The sequence below is a fragment of the Castanea sativa genome, chromosome 1 (genome assembly GCF_040712315.1).
Source record: "Castanea sativa cultivar Marrone di Chiusa Pesio chromosome 1, ASM4071231v1".
Taxonomy (NCBI): Eukaryota; Viridiplantae; Streptophyta; class Magnoliopsida; order Fagales; family Fagaceae; genus Castanea; species Castanea sativa.
In genome coordinates this window covers 89,416,803-89,443,723 of record NC_134013.1, presented here as the reverse complement: position 1 = coordinate 89,443,723, position 26,921 = coordinate 89,416,803, and the positions used below count along the sequence as shown (strand labels likewise).

General features: G+C 32.9%; 2 protein-coding genes across 3 annotated transcripts; both read left to right on the top strand.

The window, feature by feature from the left end:
* The first annotated feature begins 1,243 nt into the window (after positions 1–1,243).
* On the top strand, positions 1,244–8,119 carry LOC142607511 (prolycopene isomerase 1, chloroplastic). Of its 2 annotated transcripts, none has more exons than XM_075779054.1 (9): positions 1,244–1,538; positions 2,382–2,605; positions 2,855–2,965; positions 3,898–3,951; positions 4,357–4,644; positions 5,356–5,547; positions 5,641–5,799; positions 6,464–6,700; positions 7,591–8,119. In XM_075779054.1, exons 1-9 carry the CDS (start codon positions 1,370–1,372, stop codon positions 7,903–7,905), a joined length of 1,749 nt encoding a protein of 582 aa, XP_075635169.1. In that variant the 5' UTR covers positions 1,244–1,369; the 3' UTR covers positions 7,906–8,119. The 2 variants fall into 2 exon arrangements, with proteins under 2 accessions (XP_075635169.1, XP_075635160.1); XM_075779045.1 differs by having other exon boundaries at positions 3,865–3,951.
* Positions 8,120–16,754: 8,635 nt separating this feature from the next.
* On the top strand, positions 16,755–26,466 carry LOC142619396 (shaggy-related protein kinase kappa). The gene is made up of 13 exons (XM_075792488.1): positions 16,755–17,128; positions 18,547–18,786; positions 19,069–19,161; positions 19,259–19,318; positions 19,411–19,683; positions 21,709–21,783; positions 23,451–23,507; positions 23,591–23,731; positions 23,823–23,873; positions 24,122–24,217; positions 24,929–25,012; positions 25,094–25,196; positions 26,043–26,466. The coding sequence occupies exons 2-13, from the start codon at positions 18,640–18,642 to the stop codon at positions 26,129–26,131; spliced, it is 1,269 nt and encodes a 422-aa protein (XP_075648603.1). The 5' UTR covers positions 16,755–17,128; positions 18,547–18,639; the 3' UTR covers positions 26,132–26,466.
* Positions 26,467–26,921: the final 455 nt, after the last annotated feature.

Genomic DNA, 26,921 nt, shown 5'->3' with positions numbered 1-26,921 from the left:
AATAGACTTTGTAATATTCAAGCACTTTAAATAGTTGGTAAATACAATCAAATACATAGTCCATTGGGAGAAGAAATGTCAAAAAAGGGAGAAAAGTTGAAGGAAGAGTAATGGTAAGGTAAAAAATAATTAGGAGAAGAAGAGTAGAAAATGGGGTGAGAATAGTTAAAGAAAGTTGCAATAAGGTGGAAAATAATAGAGAAAAGACACAAAAAAAAGGGCAGAACTAGTTGGAAATAGGTGGTTGATGTGATACAGTTAAATGCTAATCCTTCGTTATTAAATACGACCAATGTCCCTCCCAAGCGATGTACAATGCATTTTAAAACATTTCATAATAAAGTATATTATATCTTATGTATATTACTTATTATCTATTATATTATTTAGGAAAATCAATTTCAATTATACTTACTGTTACAATTGATATTAACATTGACCTAAATGCAAATTTTTTATTTTGAGAGTTAGATGGTTTTGTGAAGAGAGTTATCATTTATCATTCATTTCTCAGTTTTGTGCCAAAAAAATGAAAAAGCAAAAGAAGATGAAGAAGGAGAATTATCATTCATTTTCAAGGAATGAACCACTTAACAAAATCTTAGATCACTGTGACTAAGGTTCCACTTAAAGCTATATATGAAATCTTGTTAAAAAGTGTGAAAATATTAAAATTATTTTTTTTCTTTTTAAAGATTTTTTTTAGAAGAGTAAATAAAGTTTTATTGCTGACTAAAATAAATTTGGAATACATCCTCCAAATCTAGTGCTAGATTTTCTAACCATACGTCAAGATCTACATATAGATTGCTCTTCTAGTAAGGATTTCTAGCCCATCAAAAAAAAAAAAAAAAAAGGATTTCTAGTAAGGATTATTGACTTAAAATTTATACTTTATAACTAGTACACCTTTAATAACAAAAAATACAATTATATAAGCTTGTATCTTTTTATTTTCTTTGATTGATAATCTTTATTTATATTCTCATCCTTTTTCAAGAGAGGATAGTGAGAGAAAATAAATCACAAAAAAAATTCATAACAAAATTTAAACATACTTGAGTCCACCATAATTTGCAATTAAAACATTTTTCTAAATAAAATAATATATTTTGTTGGGAAATTGGTTTAATCATAGTTTAAGTTTTTTTGGATAAAAAGGGTGATGACGTGGCTAGTTCCAAAACTACAAGTGACGTTGGTTGAGGAACACAAAACACAACGCCAGAAAAAGAGACCTTTTGGTCACAATCTTCACTCCAACCTCTGTAACAATCTTTTTTTTTTTTTTTTTTGTGAAATTTGATATTTTGGAGAGCTTCGAACTTCACTTTCTTAGTACATATACGCACACACACACACACTTTCCATGGCATTGGGTCTTGTTTTCCCAAGTTTTATGCAAATTCACCAACCTCTTTCACTCTGCAGTTTCAACTCCTCAACGGTCAGAAAAACGTTTTTGGCGCGAAATTCCAACGGTCAAGAGCCATCTTCCACTGGCTCTATTGCTGTCAAAGAAAAGAAAGCTTTCCCAGGTTCTCTCTCTCTCTCTCTCTCTCTCTCTCTCTCTCTCTCTCTAAATATATATATATATATATATATTTGATTGTACATATTTGATTTAAGTTGATGTTGTGGAATTTGGAGTTAGTGTATGAATTAATTGCTGATAGATTACTTTCAATGCTACCCTTTTATCCACTGAATGAGTACTCACCTTAAACTAGACCAGATTGCTTTATTAGACACACTTTAAGTGGTAGCTTCTTTTTATTTTTATTTTTTATGGAAGTCCAAATATGATGAAATCTAAGATTTAAGGTTTATTATTGTCACTTATAAGAATATATTAGTATATTTCATATTAATATATCTTCATAAATAATGTAGCCATGATTTTGTAGAATACCATGGATTACTATGGTTTTGCAAATCCTTGGTTTAAGTTGTTTATGGTAATATCCTGATATATAATGTCCTAATAAATTCTAACAATTATTATTATTAATGGGTTGTACCCAGCAAGCAAAGAGATTAAGATTATAGTTTAAGGAACTGATAAAGTGTCTTGTCTATTTTACTTACTGCCTCTATTAGTATGATTTGCCAGTCTTATTTTGTGGTGCATTCTTTTGGTTTTTAATTCAAATTTCCAAACGGTTGGTTTGATTTTCTCTTTTAATCCACTGTCCAAAGAAAACATTTTTTACATCTAAATTATGTAAACATGGGCTGTTACCGGAAAACTAGCTTGTTTCCTTTCTGTTTGAACATATTGTGAAAGTTTAAATTGTCATCACAGATGTCTAAAACGTCTTCTTGATTATATATCAGGCCTTAATATGACATTTATCATGTGATTGTGGTGCAATGTGCAGGGAAGCCGGAGGCCGATGTTGTTGTAATTGGGAGTGGTATTGCTGGACTGTGCTGTGCAGGGCTTTTGGCTAGGTATGGACAAGATGTTCTTGTATTAGAAAGTCATGATCTACCTGGAGGTGCAGCTCACTCGTTTGAGATCAAAGGCTACAAATTTGACTCTGGCCCATCTTTGTTCTCTGGTTTTCAATCAAGAGGTCCTCAGGCCAATCCTCTTGCACAAGTAATTTTTCTTATGTTATTGTATCGATGAGTACTTTTTTTTGCCATCATAAACATGTTGCTTGTATCAATAGTTTTGAAAAACTATTTATGAAATTTGTATTACCATCATTTTCTGTTAATTGAGCAAAATTGGTTTTCCCTATCAATATTTTCAACTTGAATGTTACTACAAGCCAAAGTCTAATGACTTCTCTTTTATGATCAAACGTGACATGAGTCCAGTGACCATATTTTGTATGATTTTCAGGTTTTGGATGCATTGGGTGTGTCACTGCCATGTGTCAAATATGATTCGTGGATGGTCTACATACCTGAAGGTGAATTCTTGTCACGCATTGGTCCCACAGAATTTTTCAAGGTAGATTCTGGTTATTAAAGCTTTCTATTATAGGTTCACTTTTGCACACCAGTCTCTTCTATCATCATGAACACCCTGTATGTTTCTTTCTTATTTCATTAATAATAGTTCTCATATTACCTATCAAAAAAAATTCTATGAAATAATAATGTGTTGTCTATTTAAAAAAAAAAAAAAAAAAAACAAAACAAGACAAATGATTTTCCCCATGGCTTAGTGCAAGAGTTACCATGCTGTGTCCAGAACTAAAGCAAAATTTGAAGTCCTAGCTGTTGAAAATGATTAATCAGTTCATTCCATATTCAAAGTCCAAGGCAGCAATGAAATTTTACTAATATTCACTTGTGATATAAAGATTTAAAAGCAATATTAAACTCAACTAAGCTTTAATTGGAATTCAATTGAGGCCAGTTCTATGGATCCCCATCAACTGAGTAGAATCACCTGTATGGATTTTATCATACCATTCTTCCCTTTCTAAAATTATACTCTTGCCTCTGTATTTAATAAATGTTTCTTCAATACTTCTACCGATAGTTGCTTTTAGACATCCTTCCCACCTCTTTTCACTTCGTTAACTTGAATTAAATCTCTCTCATTACTGATGAAAATTTTGATAAATCAACAGTAAGTTAAATTTCACAATGACATGCATATCAACTAATTTTTCAAATAATAAAAACAATTTTACAATGGCTTACAATGTCTTTTATAAAACTAAAGGCACATTAAAACCATAAGTACGCAGTCAAACTTGAGTAACAAAGAATTATTAGTAATCACTCAGTCAATTTTCTTGCATGTTAGTAGATTCTTTCACATCCCATACAGCATTATTCCTACTTAACCTCTCTGGAATTGTTACTGTCTCACTTACAATGCATTGATATTTTATTTAGGCTTTTACAATGTGGGTTTTTTCTGGTCTTCAGGACCTTGAGAAGTATGGAACTCCCAATGCTGTTCAAGAGTGGCAAAAACTTCTTGTGAGTGCCATTTGTTGTTAATCTCTTTTAACATTTGATAAGATATGTTTTTAACATTGTGCCATTTACTTCAAAGAGTTGACATACCATATTCTTTGTGTTTGAAGATATCAAAATATTTTTACAAAAAAAAAAAAAAAAAAATCCATCATATTGAAACATGAAACCGAAAATTGGGAAAATTCCCTTTCTTTAAATGTCTTTGAAAATTACTGAGTAAGAAAGATGGAAAAGCTGCTGGTCAGCAAAAAGGCTGATATTGTTTGATCTCACAAATTACATACTAGGATTATGATTTTGCAAGATATGTACATCTTACAGGCTGCAGTTCAAGTTTTACATTTCTCCACAAGTCTCCATTTTCATGTTATCATCTCCCATATGAATAATGCCATTCACCTACAGGATGCAATTCTTCCAATGTCTGCTGCTGCAATGGCTCTGCCTCCTCTATCTATCAGAGGTGATTTTGGAGTTCTTTCCACTGCTGCAGCAAGATATGCCCCATCTCTCTTGAAATCTTTTGTCCAAATGGGACCACAGGGAGCTCTTGGTGCTACAAAGCTTCTTAGACCATTCTCAGAGGTCATTGACTCATTGGAGCTAAAAGACCCTTTTATAAGGAACTGGGTGGACCTACTGTCTTTCTTGCTGGCTGGGGTGAAAACAAATGGTATACTTTCAGCAGAGATGGTAACTATTATATATTAATTATTCATAGAGCCATTCTTTTGAACTATTCTAGCATACTCTTCTAGATGCTTGTCTTGAATGCATGCTTGGTATGCACCCAGGGACATATGCAAATAGTGAAGAAACAATGTAAATATATACCAACAAGTTACCTAATGATTAATACTTTTACCAGTTAAATCCACAGCAAAAACATTTCTAGGTATTTGGATAACATACATAGCATCATAAACTTTCCAGAATGCTCAAGAAGAAAGTCAAGTATTAAGGAAAGCTGTTCCAACTTTGTTAACTTGCTTTCATGTGAAAATACAATGCACCATGAGCAAAATATTGGATACTTTATTGTCATGATCAGGTTGTTGATGTAATTATTATAGCTTTGGCTATTCATGATTTTAAGTTTTCAATTAGCAGCCAAAGCAACTAGCTTAAGGGGTTGGAGCATAGCAGTGATATAATAAATCTTGACAGTACCCTTACACAAAGCTGCAGACACTATTGTAGAAATACTATTATAACAAATTTAAGCAAAAAAGCTTATTCTGTCAACTGCAAATCAGTTTTAATTTCCATAATTTCATCTTTCATTGTTGTTTTTTTTTTTCTATGATGTGATATCTTGATTTTTATAATCATATTCTGTTATAAAACTTTGCTATTAAATTTCTTTTGTAGATAGCATGATTTCTTGTTCTCCAATTTTTTCAGGTTTACATGTTTGCTGAATGGTACAAGCCGGGTAGCTGTCTTGAATACCCTCTTCATGGAACTGGGGCTGTTGTTGATGCCCTTGTCCAAGGAATGAAGAAGTTTGGTGGACGGCTTTCTCTAGGAAGTCATGTAGAAAAGATTGTTATTGAAAATGACCGAGCCAGTGGAGTCAAGCTAAGAAGTGGTCAAGTAAGCAACTTCAGGGAGCTTGAAGTTGATTCAAATTGAATTATATGTATTTTATTATTTTATCAGTTGAAGGAACATGTATGTATGCTGCAGTTTGTGCGAGCTAAAAAGGCTGTCATAAGCAATGCAAGTATGTGGGACACTTTGAAGCTGTTACCTAAGGAAGTTGTTCCAAAGTCATACCTGGACAGGGTTAACACAACCCCACAATGTGAATCATTCATGCATCTCCATTTGGGATTTGATGCAGAGGTGAGTAGGTGACATAATTTTAATTTGTAGACTAGTCTGCTTGGGGGTGGGTTGGGGGGAGGGGGGGGGGTCCATTAATATTTGTTTCAAAACCCTCAAGAGGATCTTCCAAATCTATGCCAATTTCCTTTTTGCATAAAGTTGTCTCAGCAAAACCATGTCTCAACCATTTGGTGTCTGTAAAAGTGATTTGTCAACCGTTACACTTCTCCCCAGGCATTATTTCAGTTACTTTGTGGGTCATCAGTCTTTTCTCATTACCTTGACTGATGTCCTTTTTGGCTTTCTAGTGTAAGATCTTCTCTTTAATTTCTAAACATGCTTGATGACATTATAGCAAAAGTGCCTTCCACTTCACTCATGTTGCTTTAATTCATCTCCTTATGAATTATTAGACCCCCCCCCCCCCCCCAAAAAAAAATCAATATTTGTTTCATATATTATAATTCAAATTTTGTTCTAGCAAGTGAGTTTTGATATAGATATAAATAATTTACCACCGTTATGAACCAATCTATCATATTAGTCTCTAATGCTTCAGGCAGTTTTCAACTATAGTGGTATGATTTTTATTTTAGTGCCACAATTTCAGTAACCTTTCAACTAGAGGTCACCATCACAGCTTCAGATATCATCTGTGTTCATAGTATGTATTTTTGACCAGGGCATACGTGAGGACTTGGGAATTCATCATATAGTTGTAAATGATTGGGAGAGAGGAGTCGATGCTGATCAGAATGTTGTTTTGATATCTATACCAAGTGTACTTAGTCCAGATCTAGCACCCCCTGGGAAGCATGTGTTACATGCTTACTTGCCGGGAACTGAACCCTTTGGACTGTGGGAAGGACTTGACCGTAGAAGCACTGAATACAAAAATCTAAAAGTAGAAAGATCAGAGGTAAAATATATTTACCTGCATTTCTTGTCAATTGAAAGCTTTATGCTGCTGTTAATGATGACACTGACTTGAAACTTAATATTAATAAAAGTTGGACAAACAACAACTTTGTTGATTCAACTCGCTTATAATGTTCTGATTTTTTATTTTTTTTACCAATGATTAATGTTTAGATATTTACATAAAAAGAAAATGAAAAAGTAACTGAGTGGAAACTATTTACCCGAGTTTCTTAAAACCTTGTTGAACTAATTGAAAGGATGAACTGAGGCTAATATTCTTGAGCATTAAAAACATGACAAGTTAGCCTCCTTTGTCATTTAGAAGCTGAACTCATTTGAAAAAACTTGATGGAATATCAAGTTTTTCTGATCAAGTTGCAGAACAAAACCACTGATGCCTTGTTGCGTGACACCTCTTATCTATTAGTAGAGAATTGAGTGCCTAACCTGCTATAGATTAAGCAATAAACAAGATAGTGAAAATTAGTTTACTTCACTTATTCCGAAAACAAATATTAAATAGAAGAATCACTAACACTAATTGGAATAAAATGCAAGTTTAAAAAAAAAAAAAGAATATATATATACACACACACACACATATATATGAAAAATGGAAGTCAATAGTAGCAGTAATTCTATTTACAGTAATAATTATAAGTCAAAGCATAGTACAAATTTATCGGCATCCAAATTTACTCTAGTGTTTTTGGTAACAATAAAATATTTACCTGTATCTTATTCTTGTGGTATCTAATATTTATACATATATTGTTACACAGTCCCAATAACTCTACCTTGTTACTACTGTTAGAACAAGATTTTAGTGAGGTGAACTGTTTGATTTAGTTATTCTCAAGCATTTCTTTTGTTTCAATGATATGTCAGGTCATGTGGAGAGCTGTGGAGCGTGCAATTGGTGCTGGCTTCAGCCGTGATAAGTGTGAGGTGAAGTTAGTTGGAACTCCATTGACACATCAAAGGTTTCTTCGAAGGAATAGAGGAACATATGGCCCAGCTATAGAAGCTGGCAAAAACTCCTTCCCGGGGCATTCAACTCCCATCCCTCAGCTTTACTGTTGTGGAGATTCTACTTTTCCCGGAATTGGTGTCCCTGCAGTTGCTGCTAGTGGTGCAATTGTGGCCAATTCACTAGTTTCTGTGTCTCAACACTCCCAACTTCTTGATGCGATTGGTATTTGAATGTATTGTTCTTTCTTATCTTACTTCCCGTCAAATTTTGCCATTATTTGGATGTATCTTCATTGATGTTATTCCCTCAGCATTAACAGTTCTTTTTCCCCCCCTGAGCATTTTGATCAATATTGTAATGTACTATCACACATACTGAGTGGTTGAGTTTGGATTTGTCACATATAAAAAGGAAATATCAAAAAGAAGTTATATTTACAAGCAATTCCTTATGTGGCTTACCTCTATTACTGAAATTAAGACATGACCACCACCTAGATCTGTTTTTCTCTAGTCCTTTTTTATTAGACAAGAAAATCACTTGAAACATTGTGACTTTGAATGTAATGTCTTTGGCATGTCAAGATGGACCAGATGTTGCAATATAAGTGTGCATTCAAATGAACTTGCCAATTATTTTGAAAGCACACTGTACTCAGTCTCATGCACCTTTTGACTTTTTAAAAGAGAAAAGTGTGCTTGTCTCATGAAGCAGGATGCCTTTCACTTTTTTTCTTTTTTCTTTTTTCTTTTTCTGTTAAATAAAAATAGTTCCAATGTAGATACTGAGTGCACTTGTTAAAGTGTGATGTAATTTACAAGGCATCATTATATTTTAGTCAGTAGTTGATAATACATCAAGATGCTTTTTTTGGTGGGAGGATGATACAAATAAATATGTTTCTCATGGTACATTGAGATGATATAACCCTGTAGATCTAAACGGTCAAAGTAGTTACTAAGGAGTGGCATCTTAATGTTTCTTTACAGGGTGTCATGATTCCTGTGTTCATGATTTATTTTTGGAATTTAATTGCAATTGCATCGTTTCTGTCAAAACTTGCTAATAGGTGCTATCACTTGGTACACTATATTCTAGGCATTAGATAGATGCTTTAGATAAGACAGTTTGGAATATACTCCCGACATTTTGTGATAGATGCATGCATGGTGATAGCTAGGTACATAAAACAGTGGTTAGGCTTTTACTTTTTTTTAGGCTAAGTGAAAAAGGAGATGAGAAGAAGAGGCTTATTGGTGGGCTTGGCATTAACACTTGAAAACCTCGTCTACCATAGTTGAGCACTCGTTTCCGTTGTTTTTAACATTGCTCTTACTAATATAAAAACAATGGATACCAAAGATTAACACCTGTAATCTTTGGTAACCATTGTTTTTTTTAGCTAAATTTTGGTATCCAGTTATGTTAACACAAATATTGTTACCTTGTTTGCTGATGACTACAATGAGAGATAATGATGTAGAAGAATTATGAAAGTATAAAAGGACTGTTACTGTAAGGGATAATGTCTTCATAAGTTATGGAAAAATTATAGAGAGAAGTGTATTTTCCTGAGAGTGTTGGATTACCCTAAAGAACAAGTCTGTTTTGAGGATGAGAACTTCACGTAAATATGGTATAAAACATCATATTTGTATGTAAAATGAGAGCAGAACTAGCATCAGAACATAATATGCAGGTGCACTATGCAATAGCAAAAGCTTTTTAAAGGACTTGACATCTTCTTTATTTCTATATTTCTGGTTATACATTAATCCAAGAGTGAAGCATCATTTAGATGAGTAACGAGATCACATATCTGTGAAGTTTATGAATCCTATGAAGCTGTCATAAAGACTCTCATTGAATGATGTACCTTTTGGATTTAAATAGTAGATAGCATGTGATTTAAAGAAGAAACAAAGCATGTAACAAGGGTTGGAAAAGTAAATTTTATGCAGGCATTGTTATTCTATGTTCATATATCTTATAATGTTTTTGGTTTGTACATAGTCAATTGTTATGGTATAGTTCTCTTTTCATAGTCAATTGTTATGGTGTAATTCTCTTTTCACTATGTCTATAGACCTAACTTTTTCCATAGACTTTTTCACAATTACTAAGGCGTCAAGTTATCAATGGTAAGTAAGAGAGATTCTAGAGATATCATTTTTCACAATGGGTGATATGACTTGTTGTGATTGAAGTAACGTCACTTTCAACTAAGTTATAAATAAGTCATATTAATGGTTGTGAAAATTGTCAGTCCCTAAATTTATCAATGTATCAAAGCAACTAAAGTGGAGTGACCCAATAAAGTTACTCTTATTTTTTAAGCATTTCACTGATTGATCATATCTGAATTTGATGTAGTAAAAAGTCATGGAGTGTAGTTAGAATGAGGCTAATTTTCTAAGCAGTTGATTTGTTTGAAATGCTGAAGAGCAATTGTCCACTTCCAGGCTCTCACTCACGCATGCACACAGCAGCATGCGTACACTCACAAATAGAAGGAGAAAGAGATGCTCAAGTTGTCAACATGCCATTCTTTTACACTTAGAAATGGACTCTGGGATTTTTAATCATAAGCTTGGACAGTCAAGTCTTTATTTAGTTTGCAATCATTTAAGATAGCTTGCCTTTATCATCTTTTTATTTTTATGATTTGCTTATTCTTGTCCTACTTTTATCATTTTTAGCATCTAGATCTGTCTATTAATTCTTTTTGGGCTGTGGTTGGACCACCCTATAGGAGTACTAGTCTGTTTTTTGGTGTACAATATATGCGTACTGGTTTTTGCTAGGCCTTGCATTTTTGTGAAACTAAAATTGACAAGCACTAGTAATTGAATTATTGATTAAGACCATTCAATTGGAGGACCACCTAATGGCCATAATTATGACACGAAATTTAACAAGCTCTTTGCAAAAATTTATCCTTTGCACATGAAGAATGTTGACAAAAGTTGAGGAACTCAAAAGTCAAATTGACATGGTCCAATTATACATGTGGCTGAATTCAACTTTTTTTTTTTTTTTTTCTAAATTTTTAACTGCATTTATATTTCTAGTGAAAACTCAAGCAGATATATTGGATTTTTTTTTTTTTATAGATATATAATCTTTAAGGACCTTTTTATTAAAAAAAAAAAACCTCTAAGGACCTTGAAACACTTCAGCCAACTAAAAGAGCTTTTAACCCTTTTAAAACACCTTTCGACCCCTCCAAAAGTATTACCAGACAAACCCTTTATGATTTACTTATATGAACTCCAAAACTAGTCACATTTTTTTTTAATTTAAAGAAATTTAATTCTAATATTCCAAATCACCTTTAATTACATGACCCAAATATTTTATTTTAACAAGAGTTTTATAACCTAATAATATTTAAAATGAAAAGAAAAGAAAAACACATTGTAAGACCTTATGAGTACAGGATCCTCAGTTGAAAGTAGTGTTCATTGATTTTTATAACTTCTCTTGAAGTAAAGAAAAAAAAATTTAGAACCACCCCAACTGGTAGATGTGTAGTTGATGTATAATTGTTCTGTTTGCTCTATGATTAGATTTTAATCCCACAATACTCATGTAACCATGGATAATTATATAACAACAAAATTTTCATTGAAGGAAAACTCTTCTGATGTCTTATCTATGCGTGTATTAATCACATTATTATTTAAATAATAACTAAAACCATCACACAATAAATTACAAAGATTCTACCTAACCTTTTGAAAAAAAATACCATCTGTTACATTATACCAATTGGCATCATAGTATATATAAGAAATTTAATGCATGCGCCTACCATATTTGATTAGATAATCTAAGTTTTTTATAAGCTTTTGAAAAAGACAATCTAACAAGCCAAAAACAAAAATTATGCATATGATGTTTGTTCCAAAAGCAACGAAAGTAAAGTATCATAAATTTGATTCTACCCAACAAAGATAGGGATGGATCATTTAAGTGAGAAAAGTTCAACAAACAAAATGGTACAAGATCATCTCATTACGTAGAGATGTTGACCCTTGATTGCTTGAATACATTTTAGATTGGGTCCCATATAAAAGTGGTCCATGTATGATATAATATATGCATGTTCTACGTGTCAATTGTCTAGCATGGGAGCTCATGCATGTTTGTAGGTGATCATTATATGAGGTCAGTGAATGCTTAAGCTTAGCTTTTTTTTTTTTTTTTTTGATAGGCTTAAGCTTAGCTATTTGATGTGCCTGTGCTTTTGAAACTTTGGAAAAGACTCTACACTAGAGAATAAAAATGTCACCATCATGATGCAAGTGCAGTCGAGCCCTACAATGACCTTATCTTCGTTTATATGCCCCAAAAAAATATTACAATAATCTTTGCTTAATCCTTTAGTTCTGTTTGATTGATGGGAAATTTTTGAGGGAAATTTTAATCAGAATTCTTCTTGAACATTCTATGATTGTGATTTGTGAGTGTCCAGATTCTCATGAACTTGTGATTTTTATATATGTAAATATGAATGATAGTAAAAAATGGCGATTTCAATCAACACAATCATTGTCTCATTTTATCTCTTTCTAATCTCTGATCATTCTCTCTTTCCTGCATATTGAATTCTCCTAGCAGGCCAGCCTCATTTTGTTTCTATTGAATGCCTAAACTCCCTGGTTTTCACTAATTAAAGGTCCCTAGCCACCTCAAGCAAAGAACTCCTTTGAGTTGTCACATTTTTCTTTTTTAGTGTGATGATGTCCAAAGTTTTACAATTACTTAACTATTTTCTTGGGTGTGCATAGTCTTATATACATTGATTAAGTATCGGAATAAATCTTTTGAGAGCGGTCTCAATATATTAATTAGTTAAGTTAGACGTTTCAAATAAGATCTCATGTATCTAATCAAACCTTAGAAAATACTTCACACATAAAAAAATAGTGCTCCCAAAACATCATATGTTGTTACAGTGGAACTATTAAAGTAGGGTAGACTCCATTTGAAGACAACATATACCAAAATGTTGAAAATGACTCACATTAAATTTATGCAAAAAAAGGATCTTACTGTTAATTCTTGCTTTAAATGTGTTGAAACTCTTTAGCAAAATCTTATGGATTTCGATAACAACAAATGACGAAATGAATCACTTATTCAAATAATTTGTTTGCATTTTTTTCATGACTGTTTCGAGATAGAGAAAATCAAAGTAACAATTAATGACGAAGACTTTTTGACACAAACTTGAAAATATAAAAATTAAAATTAAACATTTTCAAAGATGGTGACCAGTTTAAAACATGAAATAAGAATCAAGAACTAAATATGTAATTAAACCTTTTCATTTTCTATTTTGTCGATAAAAAAAAGTTTTAAGATGTTGACAGTTTGACACATGCAAATACAGAAAAAAACAGTGTGAAATTTGAATAGGAAAACCCCACACTCTGATTCAGGCTTCAGCATCAAATGTACCAAATTTCATCTCACACGTTCTTATCATCCACAGATCCACTAAGATCTTCACAGCTCAAATTTTTAGTTTTTTTACTTAACAGCGTGAGTACTACTTCATGTACATTACAAAATTGACAGTACTCTCTCTCTCTCTCTCTCTCTCTCTCTCTCTCTCAATTATATGATTATTTTCGGTTTCTTTGGTATTAAAGAAGAAGAAGAAAAACTGGTTTCCCACCCTGCTGATATCCTACAAAGATAGTGTCAAATTGAATAAAAACTGGTTTTATCTTTGATTTTTTTCCTTTTTCTTTTATTTGTATTGAAAAAAAATATGAAACAAGATGTCAGAAACTTAGAAGGTTAATGGTTTTTTTTTTAATGTGAAAAAATAAAGTCAGAATAAGGGTTATAAGAATAACAATCCGCTTTTCCAATACGTTCCTAACTAGAACTTGATTGAGCCAACTTGTTTGCTAGGTGTGCTTGTGCCATTTAAGATCAAATAAATGTCACATTTATCATATTCAACTAAAAATGAGAGAAAATTGAATGATTTAATGGAAGAGAATTATGTTGGATGATGAACCATTTATGAAAAACATTTTATTGATACTCTTTACTTCAACTCTACTCTATTATCTCGGAAAAAAAAAAAAAAAAAAACTCCACTCTATAATTTATTAGTTTTCACTTTTATTTTATTATATTGGTGTTGTTTTATGTGTTTGTTCCTCTCCCAGGGTATTTCCTTCTAATCGGAGGAGATAATTAACCATAACAAAAGTGGCGTCATTTGGGTCTTTTAATGTAATTTCGCATTTCTCCCCCCTTTTTTTTTTACGTTTTTTATTTCACTATTATAAAACCAATTAAAACTCAATCGGATTAATTACGTTTTGGTATTCTCTAAAATAAATTTTAATTAAATTTACTTCATTTACATGCTCAATAGTTTAAGTTTTTGTTTATAATTTAAGTGTTTATTTGTTTTTATATATTTATTATTATGAATAAGTCTTTATCAATCTTTTTTCTTTTTGAGAATCCTGTCTTTATCAATCTTATTTATGAGTGAAATAATGCGAGTAGAGAAAGAGTGATGCTTAATCAACACCGTATCCATTATTTTCTTTCCTTGAATCACATGGCAAATATAATAATGAACGTAGTCTGACTAAGGACTGTACGTATGCAATATAGTAATACGTACGCTTGTCCTATGCAATCAACCAATAGGTACACGACAAATTTAACCCAAAAAAAAAAAAAAAAAAACTATTAAAGTAATACACTAATGATACATGGGTATGAACAATGATAGGAATACACAAATACACATGGTAGACATTTTCTCTCCCTCCTTGTTTACATGAACTCAGTCTCTTTTAAACAACAACTCACAATAACACAAATCAATAAATTGTAAAATTGAGTATAAAAAAATTTGTATATGTAGGAGTAGTATGTTAGAATTAGGCTCCGTTTGGTGGGGCGTTTTCTAAATGAAAACTTGCATTTTTTATCAAAAACGCTAGAAGCTATGCGTTAAGCAATATGTATTTAAAAAAATTACGTTTTTGGAAACTCTGATATTTGCGTTTGCGAAACACTATGGTGAATGGCTTTTTAAAAAACGCAGGAAAAAAAAGCAACTATCATGTTCGGTTGAAGTTTGAAATTCCTAAAATATCCTCACAAATACTAATGTCTTGCTTGCTACCTGACTATCATCTATCTCCTCTACGCCTTGCGATTATCTAATTCTACTTGGCTTTGATGAAATTTCTTCTCTATAGCTTTTTTCATTAATTGAATATTCTGGGCATGAAAAAATTGGAGCACAAGCAAAAATTACTTTGGTATGGGATGAGGAATGGGTGACGCAAAGAACATAAATCTGGAGAAACTTGGATGTAATTGAATGAATTTTTAGAAATTACTAAGGTTAGATGTAGACCATGTGATTGGCGGTAGAGGATTTTTGTCCAGCTACTCAGCAAGTGAAGGAGAAGCTTGTGGTAGTAGGAGATAGACATTGGGAAAGATAAAAATTAGGTGTCCTTCTTGTGTAATTTTTTATTATTATAATAACATAAATAAATTACACTATTAAATAGAACCATATTATTATTATTAAATTTTTATGGGACATTTTCTTGTTATTACATTATTAAATATATATATATATATATATATTATTACTCTTATTATGATCATTATAGCATAGCCTGTTAGAGCATCCACATCAGTGGATGGATAAATGGGTATAAATGTGTAAAATGAGAAAAAATCATTAATTTTACACATTTTAAACAAAAAAGCCCCTACATCAATCCCTCTAAACTCATTTAAACTCATCTATATCATCCACTATGCTACAGTACCGTGTAAATTTACACGGATACTGTAGCAAGTGTATATGTTTTTTTTATTATTTTTTCTCTCTCCTCCCAACTGACTCTCTGTCTCTCTGTCTCTGTCTCTCTCTCTCTCTCTCAGACACAGCACCTCTCTCATTCTCTCATCTCATCCATTTTTTTCCTCTAGCCGCCGATCGTCGTCGCCGCCGATAAGAGCAAGGTCGAGCAAGCCGAGTCGCCGGACGGCCATCGCGAGGAGGGGGCGGTGCTGCGAGGCGTCGATCTTGCTTCGATTCGTTGGTTTTTTTTTTTTTTTTTTTTTTTCTGGTGTGGGTGAGGCTCGACAGATCGGTGGGTTTGGCTCGACGGATCGGTGGGTTTGTTGAAGGGTGGCTGATCGGTGGGCGACGAATGGGTTTGGGTGTGGGTTTGGCTCGATGGATTGGTGGGTTTTTTGATTGGTTTTTTTTTTTTTTTTTTTTTTTTTTTTTTTTTTCTGGTTTTCTTTGGATTCCGGTGTGATTGGAGGCCGGAGGCGTCGACGATGTTGTCTTAGGGTTGTGTTGGATTTTTTTGATTGGGTTTTTTTTTTTGTTAACTGGTTTTCTTTGGATTCCGGTGGCTGTGCCGGTGGCTGTGAGAGAGATGAAGGTGGGAAGGAAATAAATATTTTATTTGAGCAAACGTGTATAATAGACAACTGATGTGAGGGGTTTGTAAAAGAGGGTGTGTAAAATAAAAAAAGTAGGTTTTTTAGTGTAAAATAGAAGAAAATTTTGCATGAGCTGATGCAAATGCTCTTAGGTCCTTTTTTGTAAAATTTTTCAAGACAGCAATTTTAGAGTAACATGTTTTACCAAACGCTCAAATATTACTTTAAAAATTGTGTTTTCAAAACGCTCGTTTTAAAAACGCTATTTTAAAAAAATACATTTTTAGAATAGCTTATCCAAACAGACCCTTATTACTATATTTCTTTCAACTGATGCTATGTAATACATGTATATAAAAAAAAAAATTCAGCTTCTCGTCTGGATTCACCACCGACATTAATGTATCTCAAATCATTAACATTATGTCAAAGTTATATAATTTTTTTTGAAAGATGGATTAATTTATATCTCTTTGTTAAGAAAAAGTGGTCAAATTTTATGGTGTATACAAAGTTACAATACAAACAACGTTTGTAGTGGAGTATATAGTATCCAATTCCCATAATCCAAACCACTCCATTTTAAGATAAATGTAGCGTGATACTGATAATTGTCAGAGAAACCAAAACCAAAAAAAAAAAAAAAAAAAAACTGTCACAGAGTGAGACACAGTTGTGTTTTTTGAAAACACCAAAACATCTTTTCCTCTCTCTCTCTCTCTCTCTCTCTCTCGCTCTCTCAAACACACAAAGCCAAAAAAAAAAAAAAAGAGTGAAAACCCAAAAAAGAAAATCAATCAATCAGATCAAACACACAGTTCACTCGCTTCACGCTCTCCGATCAAAAATTTTTTTTTAAATTTTTATTTATATTTAATTAGTGAAAGCGAAAAAGTTTTGGTTTTTAGAAAAACAAAAATTTTGCGAAAATCGAAAAGCTAAAGTAAAATGCTCGAGCTCCGATTCGAATTCGCTCCGAAACACTCGCTGGTGAGTCTCTCTCTCTCCTCTCTCTCTCTCTCTCTGCGTCTCTGAATTCTCATTTCTCATCGATCTGATTCGATTTTGAGAGAACAAAAAAATTTGTGCTTTATTTCGGTGTTGTGTGAATTGGCGTAGTTTTTTTTTTTTGAAAAATTTTAGTTTGGATTTGAATATTGCGAGAAAAACAAAATTGGGTAATTTTGGTGTAGATCTATATGCGGTTTTGGTTTATTGGGGTTTTGTGAATTTTGTTTTTGATTGGTGGGTAAATTGTGCGATGAATCTGATAGGAATTTGAAATGTGAATTTTGGTATCTCATTTTGTTTTGGGTCTCAATTTGGTAATTTGGGATAGTGGGAATTGTAAGAACAAGAAAAAAAAAAAAAGATTGTAGTTTTGTACAATTACAGTGGCTCTAGTTTTAAGTAATTGTGATAAATGGCGTATTAAACTTTAATGCCATTGATTTGCTTGTTTTAATTACTTCTATTCTAGCTTCCATAAAGGTAATTATTGCTTGAGATGGTGCAGCATATGGTTTTATTTATTTATGTATTTGGTTTGAACACGCGGCTTTACCTTGCATCTCTTGTTGTGGGAACAAGAAGTGTCATTTGAGCAGGAGCTCGTTGGTAGAGCTTAATTTTTGCAAATTTTATGCCTTACTCAAGTTGGGTTAGTTGGTTTAGGAGTGGCTGCAATTTGAAGTTGGAAAATTGTAGGATGTGTTTTCATAAGGCTTTCAACCACGGGTTTCTATGTTGCCGAATTGATTGAGACTTTAATTGTTGCGATTTTGTTGTCCTGTGGTTTTTTTATATATTTTATTTCCCTTATTATATATTTCTGACTTAGTTTTGTGCACTTCTGTTTTCCTCCTTTTTGTTGTTGTTTGAGTTTGGCTGCCAAATTGTTAGATGCATAATCTAACCTTCGTAGTGACTGTCGTATATATGTTTGGTGCAGAGGGAAGAAAGATTATGATAATGCTACTGTATTTTTTTTTTAGTCATTCTGTTACAAATCTATAATAACGTTTTCTGACATAGCTCTATGATTGGCAATTCCTCTTCCACCTAAAAGCTAGTATCTTTATGTGGTTATGTGACTGTTGGCTCCCTATAAGATGGTTGTAAATATTTCTTTTGTTTTTCATTTTGATGTTTGATGGTGATATCTGTTCACAATAGTATAAATCGCTTATTTATTTCTTACTTTTGGCTAACATGATTCTACCGTATTGTTCACTTATAAGGATTAAAAAGTCTATAATATTGGTTGGAATTTTTAAATTAGATGAAGCGATTGAGGACAACATTCAGTTTAGATGTTTAATGCCGTCTAAAATCAACATGATATCTACTGCGTTTTGTATGTTCAGTATATGTTTCTCGGTTTCAAGTAATGCAATTAATTATTTTAGGAAGATACATGCTTGGATGGTATGGGAGGCAGAACACAAAAGTATCACGAGGGTAGCACGTACTAGCGTCCGTAATAAACACCAAGCACATTTATGGCGTCTGCCAGCCTAGGGAATGGTGGAGTGGGCAGTTCCAGGTCTGTTAATGGCTTTAAAGGTTCATCTAGTTCGGTTGACTGGCTGGGGAGAGAGATGCTTGAGATGAGACTGAGGGACAAGGTGGACCATGACGAGGACAGAGTAAGTGGCTATAAATTTGAGTTGTTTATCTTTGATGTTGAAAGTTCTTTCTCTTCCGTGTCAATCATTTCAATTATCCAATAGTTTCACTTCTATCCCATAAAAGTATCTACTGTAATGGGTAATATATCGGTGAAATTGTACTGAAATGGTTTGGTGTTTGTAAAGACACTTTGCCTGATTGGAGAATGATTGGCTCCTTTCTTCAAGCTATGGAAAAATTTTGAGACTTTTATTTTTTATTGTACCAGTTTCTGTTCCTTAGTGTTTAATCTGTTGCAGGATAGTGAACCAGATGTAATTGATGGTGTTGGTGCTGAAACGGGACATGTAATACGAACCACTATTGGTGGTCGAAATGGTCAAGTTAAGCAGGTTGAAAGTAAATCTAATTCTAGAATGTGAAAATTTTATATGGTGTTGTGATCTTAGTTGGTGAGTACCTTACATTTTCCTGTATTTGACTTGACAGACAGTAAGTTATATTGCAGAACATGTGGTTGGAACTGGTTCTTTTGGTGTTGTTTATCAAGTAAGTTTACTTGTAATGAATTGCTATTAAACTACTTATCATTCATTTTGACATAATTTCACATTGTTGAAATAATTATATTTTCTGTACAGGCAAAATGCAGAGAAACTGGAGAGATTGTTGCTATAAAGAAGGTTCTACAAGACAAGCGCTACAAGAATAGGGAGTTACAGATAATGCAGATGTTGGATCATCCAAACATTGTTGCCCTTAAGCATTGTTTCTTTTCAACTACAGACAAAGAAGAGCTTTATCTGAATCTTGTACTAGAATTTGTCCCTGAAACTGTTAACCGTATTGCAAGAACCTATAGCAGGAACAACCAGCGAATGCCCTTAATATATGTTAAACTTTATACCTATCAGGTAGTTCTTTTTGTTTTGGTATATTTCTTTTGATCATTAATTATATTGTTTTGTTTTCAAGAACACAAATTTCTATTGCATGGATCTTGCCTTCATTATTGAATATATGGGTATGGCAACTGTGTATCAGGATTTGAAGGAGTTTTATGAACTGTTGTTTTATAGAAATATAATCTTTATGGTATACTTCAGTATATGTATATGCAATTTGGAGTGGCATCAACAAATTTCTATTGCATGGGTCTTGCCTTCATTATTGAATATATGGGTATGGCAACTGTGCATCAGGATTTGAAGGAGTTTTAGAAGTGTTGTTTTATAGAAGTACAATCTTTATGGTATACTTCAGTGTATGTGTATATGCGATTAGAAGTGGCATCCTTGTACATAGTTTTGAGTCTTTATTGTAGTTTCTTGGCTACTTCATGCACTTTTCCATGCAGTAGTCTTTCTTAATGAAATCTTATCCTATTTATCAAAAAAAAAAAAAAAAAAAAAACGGAGTTGGCATCTTTTATTCTTTTATGAAAAAAAAAAAGGAGTTGGCATCTTTTATTCTTTTATGATGCTTATAATAACTTAGCTATATGATATAGAAATATAATAGGTCGGACATTATTTCCCTAGTGTGGATATTTGGATGAGTTGGAGAATGAATGGAAAGAAATGAAGAGAAGTGAGTGAGGTAAACTTCCCACCAGGCTCACTTTTAGCCTCACCAAAAGTGGTGAGCATTGGTGGGACATGAGTTAAGTCTTTTATAGTTTTATCATTGATCTTCTTACTTATATAAAAAAAAAAAAAAAAGTTTTATCATTGTATCATTAGGACCCCTGCCTGACTCAGACTGGTAAAACAAGTATAAAAAGAGGATAGAAAATAGAATTCACATAGCTCATGCATTGGGTATTTTAAACTTTATTGTAGAAACCCTAACATATTATGAGAAGTTTATATGTTTTCCTAACATTTCTCTTTGCGTTACTTTTCTTCCTATTATATCTCACCTAGGTTAAAATCCAAAGTTTGTGTTAATAAGGAAAGTGTTGTTGATTGATTTGAGGATGAAATCTGGGTGCCAGTTCCTCAACAGGAAAAATTATTGTAGTTAGTTGCATTTTATCAGTGGCCTTAATATCACTGTATTCAATTATGTGCGCTTATAAAATTGTGGTTCCCTCTTCTTATTTTTTGTTTGGCCGTATAGAATATCTTACTTAATACATTTTTTTAATAAATAAAATGCCCTGTTAAAAGCTTCTTAAGTTATTATATTCTTTTTAACATATTAACTACTAAATGAAAGCTGCAAATGTATTTATTCTAGGGTTATTCATGGATTAATTTTTTCAAGTTGACAAAACTTAGCTTCAAGTTGTGTTGTCTATAAATAAGTCTCTCCTTTTTCTCCGATTTTTATTTATTCTAATGGTCCTAGTGTTTTAAAAGGATCCCTTAAAATACTTGTGAAAAAGAGTGCGTAGTTTCTTCCAATGTATTAGGCTAGCTATGCCTTGAGGGTTTTTTTTGGGTCTCCATACTTTCCAATTTTATAATCAAGTGGCTTATAAGCATTTCATTTGATAAGATTAAAGAATGGTGTTTACATATTACAAATTTATATGATTTTTGCATTTCAAAAATAATTCCACATCTGCTTTTTCGTATTTTGTGATTTCTATGCTCAAAGCATGCTGATATTTTGTAAAATGTGAAAGCCATATCATGTTCCCATTATATGTTCCTGTGGAAGCTATTGCATTGTTGTAGCCATGTGCAGAGGAAACATATAATGCATGTCCTCTTGCTTTATCTCTTAAGAAAAAAACTCAAATGTACATTAATCTTTTTGTTGGAAAAACTAATACTAATGAGCTCCAATTCATATGGCATTTTCTTTCCATGTAAGAATGGGGTGGAGGATGGGGTTGTGGGTTTAAAACTCATGTGGGCATGTGTTGCTTACCGATATAAAACATATCAGCTAGAGTTCTGAATCTCATTGTTGTTGTTTTCTGGGTGCAGATCTGCAGAGCGCTTGCCTACATACATAATTGTATTAAAATTTGTCATCGTGACATCAAGCCACAAAACCTACTAGTAAGATTCTTCTTTCTGAAGAAGTTGGTGTTTGTTGCTCAAGACTTATTTTGCATGTGACTGTTGATTTGCATGAATGCATGATATCTATCATACTAATTCTGTGGGTTGACTAAAGCTTATTGAAGCCGGTCATTCATTGGCAGTTGCATGTTAAATTCATTGCAAAAAAAAAAAAAAAATGTATTACTTTGGTGGTATATATAGTGTACTCAAGACATTATTGGCAAATCTAATTAATACCAAGAAATGCTGATGGTGTCATATTGCACTTGTGCAATGGATATGTCATATATTATTATATGAAAATGAGGTTATGTGGCTTCTATGTCAAAATACATCTGTATATGTACACTAGTATGTGTACATATATAAACATGCATGCATACTTGTTTAAGTACAAGGAATATAACATGTCCATAACCATGAATATGCCTTTTAATTTCAGAATAGGAAGCACTTATGCAGATTAAAAATATACATATGATACAATATGGACGTGGCAATACATTAAATTTTGAAAACTTGGGATATGATACGGTAGAAATACTTTGATTAATAAAGAGAGTTGGGGATTTACTTTTTGGATGGAGGAATTGGTTTGGTAAACATGGAAGCTCTTTTCGTTTGGAATATGGATAATATGAAAGGGGAGAAACGATTGCCCATTTAATGGAGTGGCGTTCTCGGTTACTGAGCTGAAATCCTTGCATTTGAGATCATTGTTTGAGTGGTCTCATATACTTGTCATTGGCAATACGCATTCTGTTGTAGATTATATAGACTCTCTTTTAGAATGTAATTCTTTAGGAGCACTTTGTGTACACCCTGTACATCTGTTTCCTCTCCATTATCAATGAAAGTGCTAATAATTTTTTTAAAATGTATATATTTTTATATTTTAGTTTAAAAGATAATATCTGATGCTAAAAGGCAGACAATGTCTAAATATAAAACTAGTCAAGAAGCTATTAGTTTCGCATGGAGAGAGTTTACTTATAAGAAAAAAAGTAGTTTCACATGGAGAGAGTGAAGGAAAAAAAAGGCGGGAAGTATCCAATCGTATTAGAAAGTATCTGTATTAGAAGTATATCCAATATGGATACAGCTATTAGTTTGAAGTATCCATGCTTCACAGGTTTCAGATATACTATATAGTTGATTTAGTTATTGCACATTCATCTGCACCTCTTCCTTGAATTTCTTTTATTTGAAATGGGATGGATGGCTTCATGATCGTTGTTTTGCTGTTATATTAATTCATATTTTTTTACTTCAAATTCATCATTAGCTGTCAGTTTCTTTCATATTTCAGCATACAATTCTCTAACCTATGTAAGCCGTCAGTTTCCTTCAGAACCCATGTTATTGTTAGAAAGTTGTGTTGTTTCAAAATGTTTGGTAGTATTATGCTTATATTGGATTTCTTATAGGATGTGGATGACTTTGGACTATCTTTTGGTCGACTTGGCTTATAAAAATGTTGGTTGTTTGCTATCATTCCTTGAGTTCAGTCTATCTATTGATAATGAAGACTTAGTTGTATTTTGTGATTCTTTGATGTGTATAGAATCTGTTGAATTTCTTGGTGACTTTCTAATTACACATTTCAGGATATTTCCTTTTCAATAATTTTCACACTAAAGTGCTAAGTGTTCACTGTCCAGGTCAATCCCCATACACATCAGCTGAAACTTTGTGATTTTGGGAGTGCAAAAATGTTGGTAAGTTTCATGCCTCTCCCCTTGGTTATTGATGATTGGGTTTTATTATTTGCTTTGAGTTTACCCCTTTTGCATTTTATCAGGTGAAAGGAGAACCCAATGTTTCTTACATCTGTTCAAGATATTATCGTGCTCCAGAGCTCATATTTGGTGCCACTGAGTACACAACTGCGATAGATATATGGTCTACTGGTTGTGTGATGGCTGAGTTACTTCTTGGACAGGTGGATCAATACTTGAAATTATACGGACTTAGCTCTGTTTTTACCGTCTTGTGCACTGTCATTAACACTTTTATTCCAACTTATCTTTCAGCCTTTGTTTCCTGGTGAAAGTGGGGTTGACCAACTAGTTGAGATCATTAAGGTGAGGTTACTTTATTATTTTTCATCTGTCTTTGCGAATATCCTTTTTACTACTCATATTTTGGGATTCGGATTTTGGCCATGACATCAACGCAATTGAATTAGCTAAAGACTTTTTACCTTGTGTTTTTGGAAGTGAAATAGGAAACAAGGAGTACAAGATCTTTCGTCATTATAAAACTAAAAAATATACTTTAGTGGTTAACATAAGTCTAAATAAGTGTTTCATGTATTTAAAACTTTTTCCAGGTTTTGGGAACTCCAACCAGGGAGGAGATAAAGTGCATGAATCCAAATTATACTGAATTTAAGTTCCCACAGATAAAGCCTCATCCATGGCACAAGGTATGTCCTTTTCCTTGCTTGTACCATTTTTATATTGTCTTCAATTGTCTTTGTTCTTGAGTGCCTTTTTGTGTGAGCTGTCTAAGTTTCACAGTTTTTGGAGGATGCTTTAGTGAAAGTGTTAAGATCAGAAATCCCTCGGACTGGACATTGTTTGGCAAGTTGAGGACATCTAATATGACCAAGATCCTATTTATATAGTAACTGTGTAGGAAAAATATAGAGGTAGAACTTTTGAGCAGGACTCTGGCTCAGGAACCAAAGAGGTAGCGGTTTTGACTCTCCTGAGTTTTTGATGTGCATGCTTTGCTGGTTCTTAGGTGCATTGAGTAATTTTAGAAAAAAAATGAAAGGAAACGCGTTTATAGACCAATGGTTTGAGACTGTCAAGAAGTCTGAGAGGTGTTACAATGGGGCTTGGGCATTGGCATGGGGAAAGAAGCAGTTGGTATATATTATGGGTCATGAAATAACTTTAAACCATGAATAACTTCTGCTTGTGCTAGCTATTCTAGAAGCCTAGGAATCTTTTATGTTATTACCCAGAAGAATTTATGATTACTTTAATAGTGTCTTTGCATGCTCATATTAGGCCATGCAAATTATTTGCCTCATTTAATCAAACAATGTGTCTGTTCCTTCCCCCCCCCCCCCCCCCCCCTTTTTTTTCTTCATTTAAATTTGTTCTCTGACAGTATTCTCATTAAACAGGTCTTCCAAAAACGTTTACCCCCAGAAGCAGTGGACCTCGTTTGTAGGTTTTTTCAGTACTCTCCCAATTTGCGATGCACTGCTGTAAGTTAATTTCCATTGTATTCTGTCCTTGGCCAGAAAATATTATTCAATGCTCAGCCTTTTTTTGTTGTGGTGCTGCAGTTGGAAGCTTGCGTTCATCCTTTCTTTGATGAGCTGAGGGACCCAAACACTCGCCTTCCTAATGGCCGCCCTCTGCCTCCTCTCTTTAATTTTAAAGCCCCAGGTAAATACTAAATAAAATAAGCATATCATACCATCATGGTGTTCCTACTTTTTCTTTGAAAATTTTACTTTGTCCTTCATGTTGTTAATTCTTTGAAGTTCATTGTTGTTATTATGAATTTAAAAAAAATAATTAAAAAAAAAGAAGTAGAAGAAGAAAGGATGAAAAAGAAAGTAGAGGGTTGATTGTGTTGTAGTATTGTCAAACCTAGATGAGAAAAGCTTTAGGTGGGGCAATTCACTAACCTTGAAGTAGCATGAACACATCTTATGAGTATTGTGCTTTCTGATCTTGCATTTACTAATCCATTTCCCTGCGCAGATTTATTAATATTGTAGTAAAAGTTCAGAATTTTTTATATAGCCAGGATAAAATCCTAGTCATGGAAGTTAGATAGGTGATATCAAATAGAATTTAGAAGCATATATACTCTTCCTTTTTTTTTTTTGGTGATATCTTTCATCAGCATCTCATTATTATCATACCAAGTATGTTTCTCAATCATGTTAATAGTGTGAGCTTCTTATTTTCGAAAGGGGGTCTCTTACAATTCATAACTTTTTTTCTTCATCAAATGTCATTTAGTTATCTATTTTGAAAACGGTTATATGAATATAAAAGTGAAGCTGAATTTCATCTTTACATATCAAAGAATATAAAAGTGAAGCTACTCTACTTACCCCAAAGAAAATGAAGATTAAGAAGGAAAAAAAAATATTGAGAAATTGTCATCGGTTACAGACAATGTACTCATTTGTGCATTCTTGAACCTTTTGAAATTATTTTGGTTTGGTTTTTCCCCGGCTTCTAATGCTTACTAACATTTTCTCTTATCCTTATTGGCAGAGCTCTCTGGCATACCACCTGATACCATCCATAAACTTATTCCAGAACATGCTCGGAAGCAGAACTTGTTTATGGCTTTGCACTCTTAGCAACCGTACCAAATCTTTCTTACTTCTGGTTGCCATTCCACCCCAGGTTTGGCCTTGATCCGCATCTGTCCAAAATCCCTTACCCTTATTATTAGTCATCTTGCCTCCTGTGAGAGAGTACTACAAACGGAGTTCCTAGGACAGTAGAGGAAACCTGAGGCTTTGAATTTGCTTGCTGATGGTGCTTTTGAATTTTAATTCAAAGACACTATATGACTTATATCATGTGTATTTATTGTGACCCCAATTGCAGGGGATTTTAGTAAGATGAAGGTATGAGCATGTATGTATGTATGTATGTATACCCTGTGCTAAAAATGTTTTTCTTTTAGCAACTCTTCTTATGATCTCGTTCTTCCCTTAGTCAAGTTTTATGTTTTTACCCATATATGACTATGGCAAAGATCTCATTATAAAAATTATAGTTGTGGTTGGTCTTTGACGTTCTCGACGAAAAGATTAATCTTATGTCTGAAACTTATTCCTAAGACTACACTAGCATTTATTATGGTTGATTGGGAATCGTCTATGGCCGATTTGTGGCTGTCCATGCCTCCAATTTTACAGCTGGCACTGTATAGTAAATTCTGTAATGTCTTCTTTTGCTAATTAGTCGAAAATGATGTTGTAATCTATATATAATCGTTTCCGCCATTTTATTCTATTGAAAGTCACACCCACAGTTAGTTCCTTAATTGACATTTCATTTTTTACTACGTCTGTAAATGTTATTTTTGGTGTTCATGTATCTTTTTTTTAGCTGAACTTGAAAAAATCACTTTCCTTTTTT

Bases quoted from the DNA above. Each gene is read 5' to 3' on its own strand.
- LOC142607511 (XM_075779045.1), top strand. From the start codon at position 1,370: ATGGCATTGGGTCTTGTTTTCCCAAGTTTTATGCAAATTCACCAACCT. The intron at 1,539-2,381 runs GTTCTCTCTCTC...TGCAATGTGCAG, and splicing joins AGAAAAGAAAGCTTTCCCAG to GGAAGCCGGAGGCCGATGTT. The intron at 5,800-6,463 runs GTGAGTAGGTGA...ATTTTTGACCAG, and splicing joins ATTTGGGATTTGATGCAGAG to GGCATACGTGAGGACTTGGG.
- LOC142619396 (XM_075792488.1), top strand. From the start codon at position 18,640: ATGGCGTCTGCCAGCCTAGGGAATGGTGGAGTGGGCAGTTCCAGGTCT. The intron at 21,784-23,450 runs GTAAGATTCTTC...TTCACTGTCCAG, and splicing joins TCAAGCCACAAAACCTACTA to GTCAATCCCCATACACATCA. The intron at 25,013-25,093 runs GTAAGTTAATTT...GTGGTGCTGCAG, and splicing joins CCAATTTGCGATGCACTGCT to TTGGAAGCTTGCGTTCATCC.